The sequence below is a fragment of the Tachysurus fulvidraco genome, chromosome 20, assembly GCF_022655615.1.
Source record: "Tachysurus fulvidraco isolate hzauxx_2018 chromosome 20, HZAU_PFXX_2.0, whole genome shotgun sequence".
Classification (NCBI taxonomy): Eukaryota; Metazoa; Chordata; class Actinopteri; order Siluriformes; family Bagridae; genus Tachysurus; species Tachysurus fulvidraco.
This window is the reverse complement of record NC_062537.1, coordinates 5657873-5677383: the sequence shown is the minus strand read 5'-3', so window position 1 is coordinate 5677383 and position 19511 is coordinate 5657873. Positions and strand designations below refer to the sequence as shown.

The 19511-nt window shown below is 42.3% G+C and overlaps 1 protein-coding gene across 1 annotated transcript in view; it reads left to right on the top strand.

Annotated features, from left to right (window-relative positions):
- LOC113638445 (ras-related protein Rab-3C-like) overlaps positions 1-19511 on the top strand; it is a 21965-nt gene extending 2454 nt beyond the window's left edge. Inside the window, exons 2-5 of the mRNA XM_027139653.2 lie at positions 30-239; positions 11708-11826; positions 14118-14242; positions 17062-19511. Coding sequence (XP_026995454.1) covers positions 30-239; positions 11708-11826; positions 14118-14242; positions 17062-17255 — 648 coding nt within the window. The 3' untranslated portion in view covers positions 17256-19511. The remainder of the gene's footprint in view (positions 1-29; positions 240-11707; positions 11827-14117; positions 14243-17061) is intronic.

Here is a 19511-nt window from a genome sequence, read left to right as displayed (position 1 = left end):
AATGAAGCACGTCTGTCTTCCTGGCACAGATGGCTGCACCGCAGAAGGAGAACGCCGATCAAAACTTTGACTACATGTTCAAACTGCTGATCATCGGAAACAGCAGCGTGGGCAAAACGTCGTTCCTTTTCCGTTACGCTGACGACTCGTTCACGTCGGCATTCGTCAGCACAGTCGGCATCGATTTCAAAGTCAAGACCGTGTATAAGAATGACAAGAGAATCAAGCTGCAGATCTGGGTAAGCGGTGACCTTGTTTGAATCCCCTGTGAGTAATATTACATGGCTTTCACAATGTCTCTTCTGTTAACTTTATATGTGTATAAAGAATGAAAGCTGATCATACCTTGAGTCACATGGAGTAAGAAACAGATCACACTTTTAACGCACACAGAGGAAGTGGCAGAGCACAATTGTGCTCATGTGAAGGAAGAAAGATCTCATAACTAAGGTCACGTGGAAGAAGAAAGAGATCACGCTTTTAAGTCATGTAGAGAAAGAGGCAGGCCACACTTTTAGGTCATGTAGAGAAAGAGGCAGGTCGCACTTTTAGGTCCCGTAGAGGATGAGGCAGGTCACACATGTAGGTCATGTAGAGGAAGAGACATTTCGCCCTTTTAGGTCATGTAAAGGAAGAGGCAGGTCACGCCTTTAGGTCATGTAGAGGAAGAGGCAGATCACACTTTTAGGTCATGTAGAGGAAGAGGCAGGTCACACTTTTAGGTCATGTAGAGGAAGAGGCAGGCCACAGAGAGGAAGATGCAGGCCACACCAAAGCAGGATACAAAGAATCCTGTATTTCACATTACACATTTTTAAACCCTGTTTTATTGTTCTTATTTACATGTTTACTGTTGACTGTCACCAGCCATGACTGGATCAAACACAGCATGTGCCAACTTTAAATAAAGGCTTTTCTCTCACTTTCTCGTCAGTGAGTAAAAGGACAGGTGTGCTGTTTTGCACCTGAGCATGTATTGTTGTCTTTTACAGGACGGGAATGAGTGGATAAGATGGCTAAGTCGTTAAGTTAGTGAACTAGTTATCAAGAAGGTTATTAGTTTGAATCCCATGATCACCAAACTGCCACTGCTTGGCCCTTGCGCAAGGCTCATAATCAGATGTATAAATGAAATAAACAGAATTCACTCTGGTTGGGTGTCTGACACCACATTGTTTTAAATGATACAGGTTTGGAACAGATTTAATGCCCCAGAAAGAGTACAGGCAAGGTTTATTCCCCTGGGTAAAAATCAGCATTATAATCCTGCCTCTATAAGTGTGTGTAAGTGTGAAACATTCCTCTACCCAGGATTAAAAGTAGGTTTAAAACGAGGATAAATCAAGGTTAAGTGCAGTGCGAAAAGCATTAAATACCTCGACTGAACTAACAAGTATCCAGCGTAGCTTACATAGCTTGCAGATAGCTTGCAGTTGAGAGCGTGATGGCGTCCTCTGTCGCTACAGTGACTCTGATCTATCACGGGTGTCTGAAGATCACGTATTCTCACGTGGATCACGTAGCTGCTGTATGACATCAGAGAGCTTGCCATGGTGGTTGGAAATTAAAGACTAGACTGTATTAGGGTGGAAATGGGGGAAAGCGGGTATGTTGTGGGTGACAGTGATGTGATTACTTATCTGATGTCGCCTTCATAAACAGTCCGTAAACTGGATGAGACCAGCTTGGAAAATACGAACAACTGGTGGCTACACTGGTGGAAAAGCTCATTGAATTCACTTGATTTAAATGTGTACACGGTGGCTTAGTGGTTAGCACATTCGCCTCACACCTTCAGGGTTGGGGTTCGATTCCCGCCTCCGCCTTGTGTGTGTGGAATTTGCATGTTCTACCCGTGCCTCGGGGGTTTCCTCCGCTTACTCCGTTTTTCCCCCCGGTCCAAAGACATGCATGGTAGGTTGATTGGCATTTCTGGAAAATTGTCTGTAGTGTTTGATTGTGTGAGTGTATTAGAGTGTGTGTGTGTACCCTGCGATGGGTTGGCACTCCGTCCATGGTGTATCCTGCCTCAATGCCTGATGACGCCTGAGGATAGGCACAGGCTCCCCGTGACCCGAGAAGTTCGGATAAGCGGTAGAAAATGACTGAGTGAGTGAGAGAGTAAATGTGTACAACACTTCCAGGTTATTAACATTATCATGATTAGTTTTCTTATTTTTTTTCCAAAGCCCTGAATAAAATCAAACACAGATATCGCACCTGAGCCGCATCTCCTTAATTTAATACTGTAGTTATATAGTCAGTGCTGACTTCCTCAAGAAAGATTAACACTGTAATTTGTTTACGTTAATACTACTCGCACTGCATCATTCAATCTGTTCATTAGAAATCTGTTTAAATTAGTATAAGCAAAAAGAAATAATGTCCCTGTTAGTCCAGAGCCCATCGCAGCCTGGGTTCGATTCCCGGGCAGGGGGGACTCATAGTGCATGGCCCAAGCCTGCATGAATACGGGAGGTTGCATCGGTTTGGATGACCCTGCTGAGAAATGTTATATTTTTAGCCTATACCTATACGTAATATTTATATAATACATTGCCCACATTGACACTTTTTTCAGTGCATGCGATTTATTACTCGGTATTCATATAGGCATTTGTTGACTATAAAATGCCACGGCTGCTAATTGTGCTACAAGTCAAATAGACTTGAAATAAAGCAATTAGTTAATTAAAATGAGCCGGACGACAGAAAATTCTCGTCAACAAACATTATTTGAATTCAAGCCCTAGCATCGTTCATAGGAAATTCATTCCTTTCGAGACATCGTACTGAAGACGTCACAGAGCAGGCCTTGATTCGTAACATGCCTCGCTGTGCACAAGCACGAGCTGATATTGTGGAACCGATTCCGTGTCTTTTCCCACCAGCCTGACTAATCCATGTGGAAAGGGTTGTGGCCTGAGCTCAGAGCGAAGCACTAAATGGATTCCGGGATGACTAAATGGATGACTTGCTGTAACATCATTTGCCGAGACATAAATCTGATTGGATGTCCAGAAGACTTTTAATCGAGAGCATGTCCTGCTTTTGGAGGCTTATTATCAGAGATCATCCACACACTTCATTTTCACCCGTCTTTGATTTTAGGGTTGGTAATGAAAACCTGATTGGAAACACTGATAATAAATTGTTCAATAAATGTCACTAGTTAATTTAGTTACATTTAAATTTCATTTACTTGTAACTGCAGCTATTCCTCTGTCTCTAGACAAAATCCTCTCAGCCAGTGACAGTCATACCCGACTGCACACCAGCACATGTATATATGTGTATATTTCTTTACAAAGAAAGATATTTAGCTTCGAATGAATTTCTCACAAACTACAGGCTACATTTTTTTTACACGCAGCTTACATACAGATACATAATTGAATGTGTCCGAGGACAAACTCTGAAAAGCAACACACCACTAGAGATTTTTAATTTTTCGATTTTGTTGTTTTAAAGTGTCTAAATGCCAAACCGGTTCCAGAGTTTTGAATTAGCATTTGTTTTTAACTTGAGCTAATAATGAGAGGTAAATTAAACATTACTGCCACATCTGCTACATCAAGCTGTTCCTTTTCCTCACATTTATTTTCTCTCTAATTTGGTAACCTGCCAGTTCCAGCTACCAAGCCAAAAGAGGGTGAGTGCTCACCAGTCCATCCTCCCACTTATGCATATGTGAGCTCATTGGCTAGTGCTGTGATGTACTGTCTGACGCTCTTTTTACTCTCTCGGACACGTCCACAATCAGCCGATGTGCTGGCAAGGTTTCAGGTGATATGCCAGCATTTATTCTTCGCTTTATCAGCACTCCTCTTCATCACTTAATTGGTTAACAGCTAATGACTTCTCGCAGTCAGTTAACATATAAAAGAGCTTTCAAGTTTTGAATCCATAGTTAAATGAAACTAGGGAATACAAACCCGGTATTAACGGTATGATTTTGTTATGCAGTGAAATATAATGTACAGATACTGGACAAGGCTCATCGATTGTTATTTTTGCAGCAATTCTTCACACAGCAGCAGATATTAATGACTTATTTTAACACACACTGCCTCTGAATCAGGTATGAGAGTGAGTGAAATGTGTCCTTGCGAGTCCCTTTCAGTACGTGGTCATATCAGACAGCTTTATGAACAGCGTATTTATGAGCCCTGTCTCCTACGTCGTCGTTTCAGGCAGATGTGCGTATCACAGCCTCACATCTGAGACAAACAGATGCTCCACATCTTTCGTTCCAGCGTATCAAACACACATTCAGCTTGATTTGTGCTAAAATAATGTTTGGAGATGATCACTCGTTTAGCAACGTGCAGCTTCATTTCTCTCCGATTTCAAAACATTGTCTTAACGAGGCACCATTTGCAGGCCATCTGTCTAGATCTGACATTTAGCTAGATGCCTTCTTCTGCAACACAAACCAAGATTGGTGAGTTATTGCTCTGGGTGAGGAGAGCTTCAGGCTGTGCACTAGTCACTGTTTGGGGCTTGTGGATGTTGTAGACATGTTGAGAGAGAGCTTACATTAAATCTCCTTTATTTTGTATGCACCTGAGCAATTGAGGGCTCAGGGCCTTGCTCAGGGGCCCAGCAGTGGCAGCTTGGTGGACCTGGGATTCGAACGTACAACTTTGAATTGGTTATCCAACACCTTAGCCACTAAGTGACAATATCCTTTCACCGCTCACCAAATGTTACTGTTTAATAAAATCCAGGGCTCATCCCCTTTATTGATTTAATCACAATATGCCGTTTAAAATCGTTCTGATTTTTATAAATGTGCGCCTGCCTGAGCCTGCTACCCATCTGAATCACACGGAGCTGTCTGTGCCACTGTCTGTGATCTCCAAATCATTTTCACTGCTTGGGTTATTAGACAGATCTGGTCATAGTCACATTCTGTGAAATTTGTTCAAATGTCATGTCAGTGCTTACATGCTGAAAGTTCTCTGTATTCAGAGGCGATTTTTCTCCCAATAAAAATCAGTTCTCACTTCTGAGGTTGTCAGATTTTTCTTAAGTAGAATTGTCTGTGCTTTGCCAAACATAGATTTGTCCTTGCTGGACTTTGGGTCAACTTGTCACCTGATCTGAAGATCAGTGCACTTACTGTAGCTGGTCACTGGTCACCAAGTTAGTGAAGGTGCCATTGGTTTCAACCTCTCTGAACATGTGCCAGTCAATGTGCTCAAAACAGTCCTGAGATGGCTCTGTGATTGCAGCAGATCATCATGAAGGCTGGCCGTTCACTGTATTAGTGTCTGATGATTGTAGACATGAACACCGGTTTCTTCGATGTCCATGTGGCTGTGAAAAACCTGGGCTAAAGACAGAAATAGCACCACTTTGGATTCGTGCAACATTTGGGCTGCGTGTTACTTCTGCACCGTCACATTGACCTTGATTGTATATCAAGATGCAAGAGGAAAATATAAACTAGTCAGTAAAGAGATTAGGACAAAAGTACAAGCATCATAGATATTATTAAATGGCCACTTCCATATCTGTTAATATCTGTGATGCTTGAATTTTTTTGTGAACTGTAAGTAAAACAGAAGAGCTATACAGACAAAAAACCCCTGATGCGGACAGATGAGTCATCGATGCTTCAGCATATTCTAGACAAGTGAGCAAGTGCACGTTTGGTGTATACCAAACCAAGAGATGAGGCATTTTAATTATACCCACAAACAGTTACTGAACAGTTTGATGAGGATTAAGATGCATCATACGCTAACATGACCAAATCATATGTTCCAAGATCTCCAACCTCAACTGCCCCTCGCTCCCACTTCACTCACCCAGACTTGTGCTTTGTGGCTCGAGGCAGTGCCATGACTGATGACCTGACTATTCATCTTGAGCTATTTTTACTCTGTCTCCTTCAACCAGCAGCCCTGCTGGGAGACATAGAAGAGCTAGAGAGGGGAGGAGAGGGGAAAGAGCCGAGTTCTGCAATTTATTCCTCCATTCATTTAGAGAGATTTCTGGTTTCCCCCCATAGTTTTTAAAACCGGCACTCGACGAGCTCGGACACTGGTAAATGTAGAGGCAGCAGATCCAAGTGTAGCCATTTCTTTACAAAGTGTGGCAGTAACCAACATACAGGAACTTAGTACTATTTTCCCAGCCCTCAACTCTTCCTGGAAAAGTCGGAATTACGATCGGACAAGTCTTAATTACAATGTCCAGGGCGTTAAAGTCTTCACATTAGTTTCAATAAGGATATGTAACCTTTCCCCAGTTCTGAAAAATGAATAACAAAGAATGTGCATCAGATGCATTATGCTTTAAATCAATTCATGAAGCCACTGTTACTTTATCGTTACACGTTATATCGCACTTGTACAACACTGCCGTATTTGTATGTACGCAATGAACAATGAAGAATTCTGCTGCAGACGGTGCATCCATTGCTTCCACCATGTTTTCTTACTGACAACCCAGAAAACCCTAAAATAAAAATCCTGAGTACCTAACTCTTAATGACAGCACTGCTTATCAGAGCGAAGCGGGACACAGGTGAAGGTGTTTGGGGCATGTGACGTGAGTGTTGTGATCATGTGACTAGTGGGGGCTGATGAGTAGTCCAGTGCTGATTTCCTCCGAGCCCTGAAAGATACAAACGGCATTTTAAACTCGGTTCCAGTAAGCAGGACATTCTCAGGGCCCATAGTACAGTCAGAAGTGCTTTGTAGATTCTGTCAAACACACATCCTCATGCAAGTTAAGAGGATGATTTTGTTGGTAAAAATGTTTGATTTTGGATTTTTTTCTAAATTGGTGACATGAAATCTACTGGAATTGGCAACAACACAATCACAGGATTCTTCCTTTAAACTCTGAACATTTGTACTGAGTATCTACAATAGCTGTACTCACGTGAGACTCGTGAACGGTAGAGGCTTTGTATGTCTTGCTCAAAACCTGTGTAAAATCTAATTTTGAAAAATTGCAGCCTTGATTTTGCGTTTATTTCTGCGATTGTAGAATTAGAAAATCCTCTTTTGTAATTATTAAATGATTAATAAAGGCATGTTATATTTTGAAGGGCCAGGAATCCCATTTGAGCCAGTTGATATAATGATGTTCGAGCTCTTAAACTACATCAGATGCAGACATCTGTGCCAGTCAACTTTGTAAACAGACCGACTGGGACATGTGGAGATTTCTGGGCTTCGTCTCTGGATTACTGAGTAGCTGCATTGGGTTTTTGGTCTGACATGGTCCAGTTTTTTATTTTTGGTCACATTTGTTGACAAATCCAACTTAAACCCACTCGGACACCGGCTTGCTCAGGGTAAACAAGATGATGTTATGGATTTAGAGCCGTTTTCTCTAAATGTGGCTGTTTCAATCCTAGACTCACTTTAGTTCTGCTTGTATTCATTAATCCGGGCCAAATATTGGCATTAGAAAAAAAATTAATAAATACTAATTTCTGACGAGATGCAATAGTAGACCACAGATGCAATAAACAATGTTTATGTTCTAGCTGCTTTCATCCTGCAGCCCACATATTTTTGCCGAATTGCCTTAGAATTCTTCATAAGCGGAGCATTTAACTTTATCTACCGCCGTGTCCATGCGAGCTATTCTCCTGCCTTCCTTAACGCTCAGACTCGGTGAATCCAATCAACATGTTTTATATCAGACATAAGCTTGAATAACACAAATAACACATTAGAAATTATCGCAGTTAGCAGGTTTGGTTAAAGTAAAAGGGGTTAAACCAAATCCTTATTCAGAGCCATAAAGTCTGAACTGAAAATTTTCCAACATTATAATAATGGTGCATACAATTTTACTGCTCTATTTCTGTATATATCTCTGGGTCTGTTGCAGATATTTTTGTCTATGTTGCTACCGAAGCATCAGCTGCTACATTTTCTTTACTCTTCCTTTCTGTTTGTATTTATAGCAGTGACCTATAATTCTGCCCTTACGTGTTTTGTTTTTTTCCTTCTCTAGCTGTGATGTGCTCAGATGCTCCAATGCTTCTGTGTTGTTCCATATCTATGACCCTGAAGAGCTGTCCATGGTGCTGCTGTGTTTTCTTTCTTTTTCTTTTTTAAACTACAGCAGTTCTCGAACAATCAATCTGGTGTGCTAGATTTAATCATCACTCGCACATCATTTACTCCGGTGATGTTTACTGAACCACAACGAATAATATCATGCAAACTGAGATGCCTTTATGTCTCATGAGCGAAGCTACCTTTTAAACCAGGAAGTCAAAAGACTCTTCCTCATTAAAATGATTTCCTTGTTTCATTCTTCCTGTGCCCGGTTCTCAGGGCACAGTTTGCCGGGGAAGCGTCAGCCTGTCACAGTGATGTGCATTTGCATCGTCCGACTGTAATTTATTGGCCCAATGAAAGGAGAAAGGGTGAAGGGATCAATAAAACCACATGGGGGTTGGGGTTGTGGGGGTTGGATGAAGGGTCTCTTAGGCTAAGTTCCATGCGTTCATTAATTCAGCTTTCATTACCTTAATTACTGCACCATGTTCCTGCTCTACAGGAAATGAACATCACATGCATCTTCCTGTTCTCTCCTTCAACGCTGACACGGAGAGAAACCACCATCTGTCTTATGAAAGCTGTTTAAAAACAAGTAAATAACGGTAATGCAGTCAGCTAGAATAGATGATCAGATGGCACCATGTAATCACCAGACATGTAATCACACAGAAAAGAGTCCTATGGATGCATTTTTAATCACAGGGAAGCAAATCATGGGATTGCTGTGGATAGGACCGCCTGGAGAAACACCGTCTTTGAGTTGCTGTTGTGTCTGTCAGCTTCGTGCTCGGCCTTCATCTCGTAAATTGCGCTGACTTTTAATTACACTCAACTACAAACCGTTGTAGAAAGGACATTATTTACATTGACATCATTTACTGTCCAGTGTCACCCAAATAAGGATGAGGTTCCCTTTTGTATTTCTTTTGAGACCGTTGTCTCTCAGCACTCTCACAAAACCTTCATCAACCTAACAGGACTTTAGATACAAAAAACATTTTTTTACAGTGTTGTTTAATTCGCACAGAAACACATCTTGAAGTTTGCATTTATTAACAACTTAAATGAGTCTTCATAATACATCCAATATGCAGATCACTATAAATATGAATTTTTACACAGAATCCCTTCTTTTTTCTCTGAAACATTATAGATAATAACAATAATAGATATCCTGCAGATGAAATTGTTACAGCAAAAAAAAAGTTATTGCAATTCGTCATTACTAAACCTTACAGTGGAAAGAAGTCTTTTCAAACTCCTCTTCCAAACTAAACAGCTCCTACATGATAAAAAATAATACCACTGGGTTTAAAGTGGTTATGTATTCAGTGAATGAAATATTTGCTTAAAGTTAACTATCTGCCTTTTAAAGATTTATTTGTTATTTCAAAGATAAACTCAAAAGAGAATGTTGTCCGTGAAATTTCTGTACTGTATATGTCTGTCTCTCAGTCTGTGTGTCTATCATGGGATGTCTGTCTGTCTGTGGACAAGCAATTGCTGTGTAAGTGGTGGATAAATTGTGTGTGTGTGTGTGTGTGTGTGTGTGTGTGTGTGTGTGTGTGTGTGTGTGTGTGTGTGTGTGAGAGAGCCTGTCTGAGGGAGAGAGAGAGAGCGCAAGAGTGAGTGTCTCTGTCTGTCTGTGTTGGCACTTGTTTGCTGTGTGTGGTGTTTACATTGCGTGTGTGTGTGTGTGTGTGTGTGTTTGTGTGTGCATGCCCTTGCTGTCACTTTGAGATAAGAAACACTCCTCTGTGGCTTGACTGAGAAAATTATTACTTTGTCATGGTCTGCTGCATCTTACATTGCACTGTTAGTCAGACAGCAAGCTGTTTAGAACATTTTACCTTCATCCTTTGACCCATTAATGAGGCCATTTTTGTTTGTTTGTTTGTTTTATTAGAATTAATCCCCATTGCATTTAAGCATTTTTATTATCTCTCTCTCTCTCTCTCTCTCTCTCTCTCTCTCTCTCTCTCTCTCTCTCTCTCTCTTTTATACATACAGCCAATAGTATGTGGACAACGGACCCTGACCACAAAGTTGTATAGGATTATATATGATAGAATTCCCTTCACTTGCACTATAGGGTCTAAACCTGTTCCAGAACCATCTTTATCTTGTTTATCTGGTCTTTAATTAATAATGAAAGCTCGGCCCGGGTGTGGACATGGCCGGCTCTGCTTTTTATCAGGAGATTCAATTCAATTCAAGTTTATTTGTATAGCGCTATTTAACTATTGACATCGTCTCAAAGCAGCTTTACAGACCACAAACATAGAACAAAGGGTTAATATAAAGGATAATATAAAGATTAATAGAATACAAAATTCAAGATTAATATTAGGTATATTTAAATGTGTTTGTATTTATCCCCAATGGGCAAGTCTGAGGTGACTGTGGAGAGGAAAAGCTTCCCTGAATGGTGAAGGAAGAAACCTTGAGAGGAACCAGACTCAAAGGGGAACCTCATCCTCATGTTGGTGACACTGCAGGGTGTGATTATTAATACGCAGTCCGACAAATATTTTGTTAATGAGGAGGTTGTTGTCTGGAGCTGGTAAATCTCTAGATGCCTCAGGATCCTCAAAGAGTCGGCCTCATTCCAGTGGAGGTCCAAGATCGGAAGACAATAGGAGCTGGTACAATTTCTGGATGCCTCAGGATGGGTAGAAAGAGAGAAGCAGTGGAGAGAGATTTAATGAAGCTGCTGTTCAGAATATCAGAAAGCATTAGATGATCATGTGCATTTGGTCAGATGTATTAGAGCACAAGATTATGGGAAAAATTGAGTATATGTCTGGCTAAAGAGAAGTTTTTAATCTAAATTTGACTTGGAAAGTGTGACTGAGCCCCGAACACCATCAGGAAGACTATTCCAAAGTCTGGGAGCTAAATACGAAAACGCTCTACCGCCTTCTGTAGATTTTGCTATTCTGGGAACTACCAGAAGATCTAGAACAAAATCTGTTTATTTACTGCTAACTTTTTCATTCTGTTTCTGTCAGCAGTTTTGTTCTCTTGTTTGTCATGATTTCAGAGTCAGAGAGTCCGTGGGGGAGAGAAAGGGTCTATTTAAACTGACGCAGACTAAATAGCACAGACGCATCAATACTGATACTGTTATTGTGTATCGGTGCTCGTATACCAACATGTGACACGACCTAACCGTACGTGGAGTAAATCTAGCATACAGTATGTTGCTGCATTAATACATCACACACGTTCAAAACGTATGAATCCTATTGGAAAATATATTGACCAAATTCTATCTGGCTCCTGTTCTGTGATGTCCAGCATTTCTGTACCATCTCTCAGCTGTCATTTCACCAGGAACAGCATAATAAGCAAAGCTGCTTCTCAATGGAAAAATCCCTGGAAATCAGGGCTCAAATGTTTGTTGGTCTGTCACAACCACCACACCACGGTCCTAGACACGGCGATCTTTTTTATTTATTCCCCCCCAAGTCTGACGTTTGACGTGAACTTTATCTGAAGCTTATGACCTTAAGGATTTAATGCATGTTCCTCCTTCCAGTTTAATTGGCGAATTGTATAAATGAGCAGGTGTTTATAATAAAGTGAGCAGTGATTGTATATCACGTCTCAAGCTGACATATTATGGTGTGTGTGTGTGTGTGTGTGTGTGTATGTGTGTGTTGTAGGATACGGCAGGACAGGAGCGCTACAGGACGATCACAACAGCCTACTACCGCGGCGCCATGGGCTTCATCCTCATGTATGACATTACCAATGAGGAGTCGTTTGGAGCGGTACAGGACTGGTGAGGCTCAGGTCCACTTCTTTCTCTGACTGACTGTGTTTGTGTGTGTGTGTGTGTGTGTGTGTGTGTGTGTGTGTGTGTGTGTGTGTGTGTGTGTGTGTGTCCTTGTCAGGATGAAAAGTGCTGTGTATTTTGTGGAGGTAAGTGAGTCATTGTCTGCTGACAACAAACCTTTTTCCTAATACAAACGTCAGTGACAGCAAAAGGATGAATAAAAACTTTCCTTTTATTCACAGCAGTGGGGGAAAAAAAAAATCTTAATTAGCACAAATGATAAGAAATGTAAATGTTAAGCTGGTAAGGCATGTAGAAAAAGGGTTGATGGTATCAGCTCCATACCACATGACATCAGCATGTACAGACCAGGAAGCTGAGTGAGGGGGTGTGAATGTAGAAGTTTTAGCACTGACGCATGTGACATTTTAGCCGAAGAGAATAAAGGGAGGTCTGCAGTTTTGAAGAGCAGCCGGGGTGTTAATATTTCATGGAGTTCATTTATATTCCTTTAAGGAGAAAGTACTTCGGGCCAGACGGACCCATCCGGTCGGTTCATTCTGAAGGAGTTATGCAAAGCTTTATTGATCTGCCCTGATGGGTTATTTGGCTGAGGTTAGGGAGCGGATGGTGATTTAATTAGACAGCAGAGAGGCTAAAGAGGGGCATGATAATATGCTGAGGAAGTAGAAGTGACCGATTGTGACAGAATTGCTAGCCTATTGCAGTAGCAGCACAGCTTCTGAAGAGTGGACCTGTAGTGAAGTGTGTTTGCTCTACACTGACATATCATCAATCATGTCCCATGGTTTCATTGGCACAGAAGCCATGTTTCAAGGCTAAAAACTGTAGCCAACATAATAAAGTGCATGTTTGTATATGTATATTGTACACAGGGATATTGTCATGAAGCAGCAGTTTCCAGTGAAGTCAAATCTTAATCAAAGGCTTTCTAGACATTTGTGTTTCCAAGGGGGTTTTTACACCTGGTCACTTCATGTGTTTTCTGTGATCTGATAGCTATCCGATGGTAAAAAGACCAGGTCTAAATGCCCTCCCGAAATGGTTTTGAGATGGATATAAATGCAATGGTTCAAACCACTTCAGGAGGTGGTCTGGGACGCATTTCAGATGAAACTGGACAGGTGTAAATGCATGTGGTTGTTCAAGCCACATACGTCAGCACTATACTCCTCCCAAACAGAAGTACGTCAGATGTCTTGTTTGGGTCTTAAAACGCACTGCAAAAATGCAGCAAACAGTAAATGCTGTTTTTTGTAGCATATCCGCCGTAAAAACACCAAAAACATGTTCCATTTCAATTACCCTGGAAATGAGGTAAAATATATTTGCATATTGGGCGGGAGTAGAAAGATTGGATTGTTATCCGATTCGCCAAGACGCATTTATGTGGCCTAATGGAAATGGAACAGTTTTAACAAATCAGATAGCTATCGGATCAGAGACAACACATGAAGTGACCAGGTGTAAAAAGGCCCTCAGACAGCTTGTGGATGGTCCACATGTGGATGTGATGGAGATCTGTGGTGCAGCAGGTGGTGGGGTTCAGAATAAACACTTACAGCATTGATGTACGTCACAGCACAGTGACATGCATTTGGTTTACATTTAAATATAAATAAACACTAATATGACAAACTATTTATTTAACTGATTAACTTATTGCTTTTCAGGGCTTTCAGTGCAAATCAAATTTCCCGTATAAATGGAAAAGCAAGATCCCGGGATGTGAGGATTTGTGTGTTTGCATTACAGAAATTACTTAAGAGTTTGTGTTTCCCAGTTGTTCATCAGCTACTTTTTCTTCCATGCTGAAATGACATTGTTTAGTGCTAAATATCTTTTTAACAATGCCTGCATTAGGAAACACACACACACACACACACACACACACACACACACACACACACACACACACACACACACACGTAAACTGGCTCCAGGCTGTTGCTATGGCACCGGTTACTGAAGCGAGCAGCCTAGACATGAGGAAGGTGTGTACAAAATGTTCTTTACAGCACGTTTAGCCAAAAAGGATTCTCCAGAGAGGATTGCGGATGTAAAGAGTTTTTATTTCGCTGTGCTGTTTGTGTAAGCTAGTAATTCTTTGAAACGAATACACACCACGTCCTTGAGTGAGGTCACCTGGTATGATTTCATTGGCTCTGGCTCTTGTGAGGATCTCCTGATGTTCAGCTCTCACGCGTGTGCCTGTGGCTGTAACATCAGTTTATATACGAATGGAATAAAACGCATAGTGTTGTACTTGTTTCCAGGTCGACCCAGATAAAGACTTACTCCTGGGACAATGCACAAGTCATCCTGGCTGGTAATAAGTGTGATATGGAGGAGGAGAGAGTTGTGTCTGTAGAGAGCGGCAGACTGCTGGCTGAACAGCTCGGTAAGTCCGTTCATTTTAAACCTCAACAAAAATATCAGATCATTCCACGCAAACGGGGTGAAAAGTTCATTATTAATCAGACTAAAATCATAGTGAAGGAATTCTCACCTCTTATTTAGTAAACAGTTCATATAGAGCAGGAATGTATAAAACTACATTGTACCCAGTGGGAAAATACCCAAGTGTGTGGTAGAGGACTGGGACTGGATGTGATATAACGAAGCGCAGCTCATTTTGCAGCTCAAATTTTACTCTGCACCATAAACACTTAGGCGAACGCCGCATACCTTCACTGTGCATAAATTAAAGCAGATGAAGCATTTGCTTTCACCTCACAGCTCAGGCGATAATTAAACACATCTGATTAGATGACACCAAGCACTCATTAACAGCTCCTTGCCATCAGTGTGGAGAAAAACAAAACTAATTTCACTGTCTAAAGGCCAGAAAATATAATGGTGAGCGTGCTGGGCTTCCTTACTTTTGTCCTTTTGTCAAATAAATCGCTTCTTGTTGACATTTCATCAAGTGGCAATAATTATAGACAGAGAGGCTGAAATAGAGCCAAGAGCGAGGCAGAGACAGGCTGAGACAGAGACAGGCCGAGGGTGGGAGAGAGGCTGAGCAAAGGTGAGGCTGAGCGAGAGGCACTGAAGGAGAGAGGGTAAAAGAGCAAGAGGCTAAGAGAGAGGCACTGAGGGAGAGAGGCTAAAAGAGCGAGAGGCTGAGAGAGAGGCACTGAGGGAGAGAGGCTAAAAGAGAGAGAGGCACTGAGGGAGAGAGGCTAAAAGAGCGAGAGGCTGAGAGAGAGGCACTGAGGGAGAGAGGCTAAAAGAGCGAGAGGCTGAGAGAGAGGCAGTGAGGGAGAGAGGATAAAAGAGCGAGAGGCTGAGAGAGAGGCACTGAGGGAGAGAGGCTGAGAGAGAGGCACTGAGGGAGAGAGGCTGAGAGAGAGGCACTGAGGGAGAGAGGCTAAAAGACAGAGAGGCTGAGAGAGAGGCACTGAGGGAGAGAGGCTAAAAGAGAGAGAGGCTGAGAGAGAGGCACTGAGGGAGAGAGGCTGAGAGAGAGGCACTGAGGGAGAGAGGCTAAAAGAGCGAGAGGCTGAGAGAGAGGCACTGAGGGAGAGAGGCTGAGAGAGAGGCACTGAGGGAGAGAGGCTAAAAGAGAGAGAGGCTGAGAGAGAGGCTAAAAGACAGAGAGGCTGAGAGAGAGGCACTGAGGGAGAGAGGCTAAAAGAGAGAGAGGCTGAGAGAGAGGCTAAAAGAGAGAGAGGCTGAGAGAGAGGCACTGAGGGAGAGAGGCTAAAAGAGAGAGAGGCTGAGAGAGAGGCACTGAGGGAGAGAGGCTGAGAGAGAGGCACTGAGGGAGAGAGGCTAAAAGAGAGAGAGGCTGAGAGAGAGGCTAAAAGAGAGAGAGGCTGAGAGAGAGGCACTGAGGGAGAGGCACTGAGGGAGAGGCACTGAGGGAGAGAGGCTGAGAGAGAGGCACTGAGGGAGAGGCACTGAGGGAGAGAGGCTAAAAGAGAGAGAGGCTGAGAGAGAGGCACTGAGGGAGAGAGGCTGAGAGAGAGGCACTGAGGGAGAGAGGCTAAAAGAGAGAGAGGCTGAGAGAGAGGCACTGAGGGAGAGAGGCTGAGAGAGAGGCACTGAGGGAGAGAGGCTAAAAGAGAGAGAGGCACTGAGGGAGAGAGGCTGAGAGAGAGGCACTGAGGGAGAGAGGCTAAAAGAGAGAGAGGCTGAGAGAGAGGCACTGAGGGAGAGAGGCTGAGAGAGAGAGGCACTGAGGGAGAGAGGCTAAAAGAGAGAGAGGCTGAGAGAGAGGCACTGAGGGAGAGAGGCTAAAAGAGAGAGAGGCTGAGAGAGAGGCACTGAGGGAGAGAGGCTAAAAGAGAGAGAGGCTGAGAGAGAGGCACTGAGGGAGAGAGGCTAAAAGAGAGAGAGGCACTGAGGGAGAGAGGCTAAAAGAGAGAGAGGCTGAGAGAGAGGCACTGAGGGAGAGAGGCTAAAAGAGAGAGAGGCTGAGAGAGAGGCACTGAGGGAGAGAGGCTGAGAGAGAGGCACTGAGGGAGAGAGGCTGAGAGAGAGGCACTGAGGGAGAGGCACTGAGGGAGAGAGGCTGAGAGAGAGGCACTGAGGGAGAGAGGCTAAAAGAGAGAGAGGCTGAGAGAGAGGCACTGAGGGAGAGAGGCTAAAAGAGAGAGAGGCTGAGAGAGAGGCACTGAGGGAGAGAGGCTAAAAGAGAGAGAGGCTGAGAGAGAGGCACTGAAGGAGAGAGGCTAAAAGAGAGAGAGGCTGAGAGAGAGGCACTGAGGGAGAGAGGCTAAAAGAGAGAGAGGCTGAGAGAGAGGCACTGAGGGAGAGAGGCTAAAAGAGAGAGAGGCTGAGAGAGAGCAAGACTGAACAGGTTTCTTCAGTGATGTAGCTGCAGCTGATATGATCTGGTTATAGAAAGAGAAAGAACAGAGTTAGTGTAATCTCTTCTTCTGTGTGGATCTCAGTGACGTTGTCATTTGCTATAATGATGAGGCAGTGCCTTTTATTGTCCTCGAGGTTAACGCTCCAGACACGAGCAATAAAGTAGAACAAAACCACAGAGTTTGTTATTTCCAGTTTGTGCCGAAGTTTGTTTCTAAAAGACGACGACATTGTGTTCTGCAGCACTGTGTCAGTTCACCAGATGACTATAAGTGTGAGAGACCCAGAGACATTGCCTCATTTATCTATCTCCTACTGCTGTGATTAGCTTGTGTACTTGTGTGTTTACATTCCTCCGCTGCCTCTCTGTGAATTAATGTTTATGGGTTTTGTGTCTCCAAGGCTTCGAATTCTTCGAGACAAGCGCAAAGGATAACATCAACGTGAAGCAAACATTTGAGCGCCTTGTCGATATCATCTGTGACAAAATGTCCGAGAGCCTAGAGACTGATCCTGCAGTTACCACGGGAACGCAGGGCAACGCCAGGCTAACAGACAACCCGCCACCATTACAACAACCCAACTGTGCATGTTAGTGCTTCAGAGTCGTGTGTGTGTGTGTGTGTGTGTGTGTGTGTGTGTCCAGTACTTGGGCTTCTTTAGGCCGAGGCATAAAACCTTTAACATTGCAGCTTCTGGATAAAACAAGCTGAATCTCATTGTTCAGAGAAAGCATGTTGAGGGTCATGTGACACTTCACTTAACATCCCAGAATGGAATAGAATAGGAATCATTTCTGAGAAAAGGTGAAAATCCTGGCAGAAATGCCTCACCACTTTAGTGACAGAAAGCTCTGTCTATATTAGCATTAGTAATTCAGTTGGCATTACAGCTCATGTGCATCAGTCCTGAGCCTCTGCTAGAACCTGACTGTTGACCCTCACTGTTCATAACGAGTTCACATCACATCACCACCTCTCAAACACAACCATGTATATGACCATGTTTATGTTTACTGACAGTGTCAGCTAAACAGTAGTGATGCTTATATATATATATTAATATCTATAAAAATATATAGTAAAATAATTTAAAAACAGCAGTTGCAATTCTATTTTTTATTAGTTAGCTGCAAAACAGAAATGATTCTAATTATTTGAAAAGGAGGGAAAAGCAAGTCTGTAGTAGAGAGTTAGATTTGTGTCCAGTGAAATGTCTGGGGGGAAAAAATGTATGGTGTTTTAATTGAATTTAAAAAAGCAAAGGTATTTTTTTTTCTGCCAGAAAAGCTGCTTCTTTGTTGTTGTAGTTCCTCACAACTATTGTACTATTGTACACCTCAAGTTGTGTGGAGTCGCAGTGCAGCTTTACGAGCAGGTCACCCGAGTCATAGAGAATCAGGTGTGGAGCAAAGCTCTAGAAAAAAAAAACACAACCTTTGAGCTCTAGTGATTTATCTTCCTTCTGTAATCTGTTTATTCAGTGTTTCCCCCCCATTTCTCTATCAACGCAGCCATTTAGAGCAGGAAGTGGTGCCTTTATCATTTCCCAGCTTTCTCCCATATTTCATCCTTCTATCAGGAGTGGCTCTTTTTTATAAACATAAAATGACTGGATTGTTTAAAAGCAAGATGTTCTTTCTTCACACTGCCTCGTTGAAAAGTGAGCCGTGTGAAAGAGCAGGAATCTATTTCCGCACCGTCACTCGGACGATCGATGTTTCATACAGCAAATCTTTTTTTCTTTCTCTTTTAATAATTCTAAATAACAGCTCGTCGATTCTTCCGCTCCTAATTCTCCACCTGTACGCAGGCGTTTCTGTTCCCATCGACTGCGTGCCGTCCAGAATCGTACTGCACTTCCTCTCTTTCTAGAAAATAAATAGAAACGTAGCCCTGACGTTAGATCTGTGTCCAATGTGCTTTGTGTCTCCTCTCGTTTGTGTGTGACGTGAACTAATAGAAAAATGCAGCAAACCAATTCTATTTATTGTATCCGAAGCGAGTAGGCCAGTGTGTGTAATGTTAAACAGTCCTTATGCACCGCTGATGTTTAATCAGTGCAGCTGTTTTCTGCAGCGTTTAGCATTACACTTGCATGAAATTGTGACATCTATATTTAGAGATTGGTATCTTATATTCTAGTCGTTTAAATTCTGCATCCTGCACACATGTGGGCTGCAATGGGCCAGTAAGTGCAATATTTTAAATCCTGTTTCCTGTATATACTGTATATGTGTAATCTGAGGAATGTGTGTGTGTGTGTGTGTCTGTGTGTGTGTGTCTGTGTGTGTGTGTGTGTGTGTGTGTGTGTGTGTGAGGATAAAGCATGAATGTGGAAAATGCTGTTTTTAGACACTCCACTCCCACCTCATCTTTCATACCAATGTATTCACTGAAAATAGGAGAGTTGTGTGTGTGTTGAAATGAAACACTAGTTTCTTGCCCAAGTGGTAATATGTGTACATCCCTGTGAGTCAGCGCATGTTTGATGTCATTGTCCTGACACTAGGAGATTACTCATTCGCACATAAGCTAGTTTATTCAAAATCAGACTCTAGTAGGATGAAATAATTTATTTTTGTTTTGTTTTTTCTTCTTAATCAATTCCTGTAAGAGACAAATGAATTTTATGATGATGATCGTTATTTGATTCAAAGGAAAAATTCATTGTCTACGTAAATCAAACCCTTTAGACATGACCAGAGATTGCTGTGCTGTGTGTGTAGGAATTCCTGTTGAACTGGTTGTTTTGTTCATGTGTGTGATGAGTGTATGACCAAATGTTCCTGTTGAAAATACAAATAAACCCACAGACTGTATTGATACCTAAATAAAGTTATTAATGAAGCA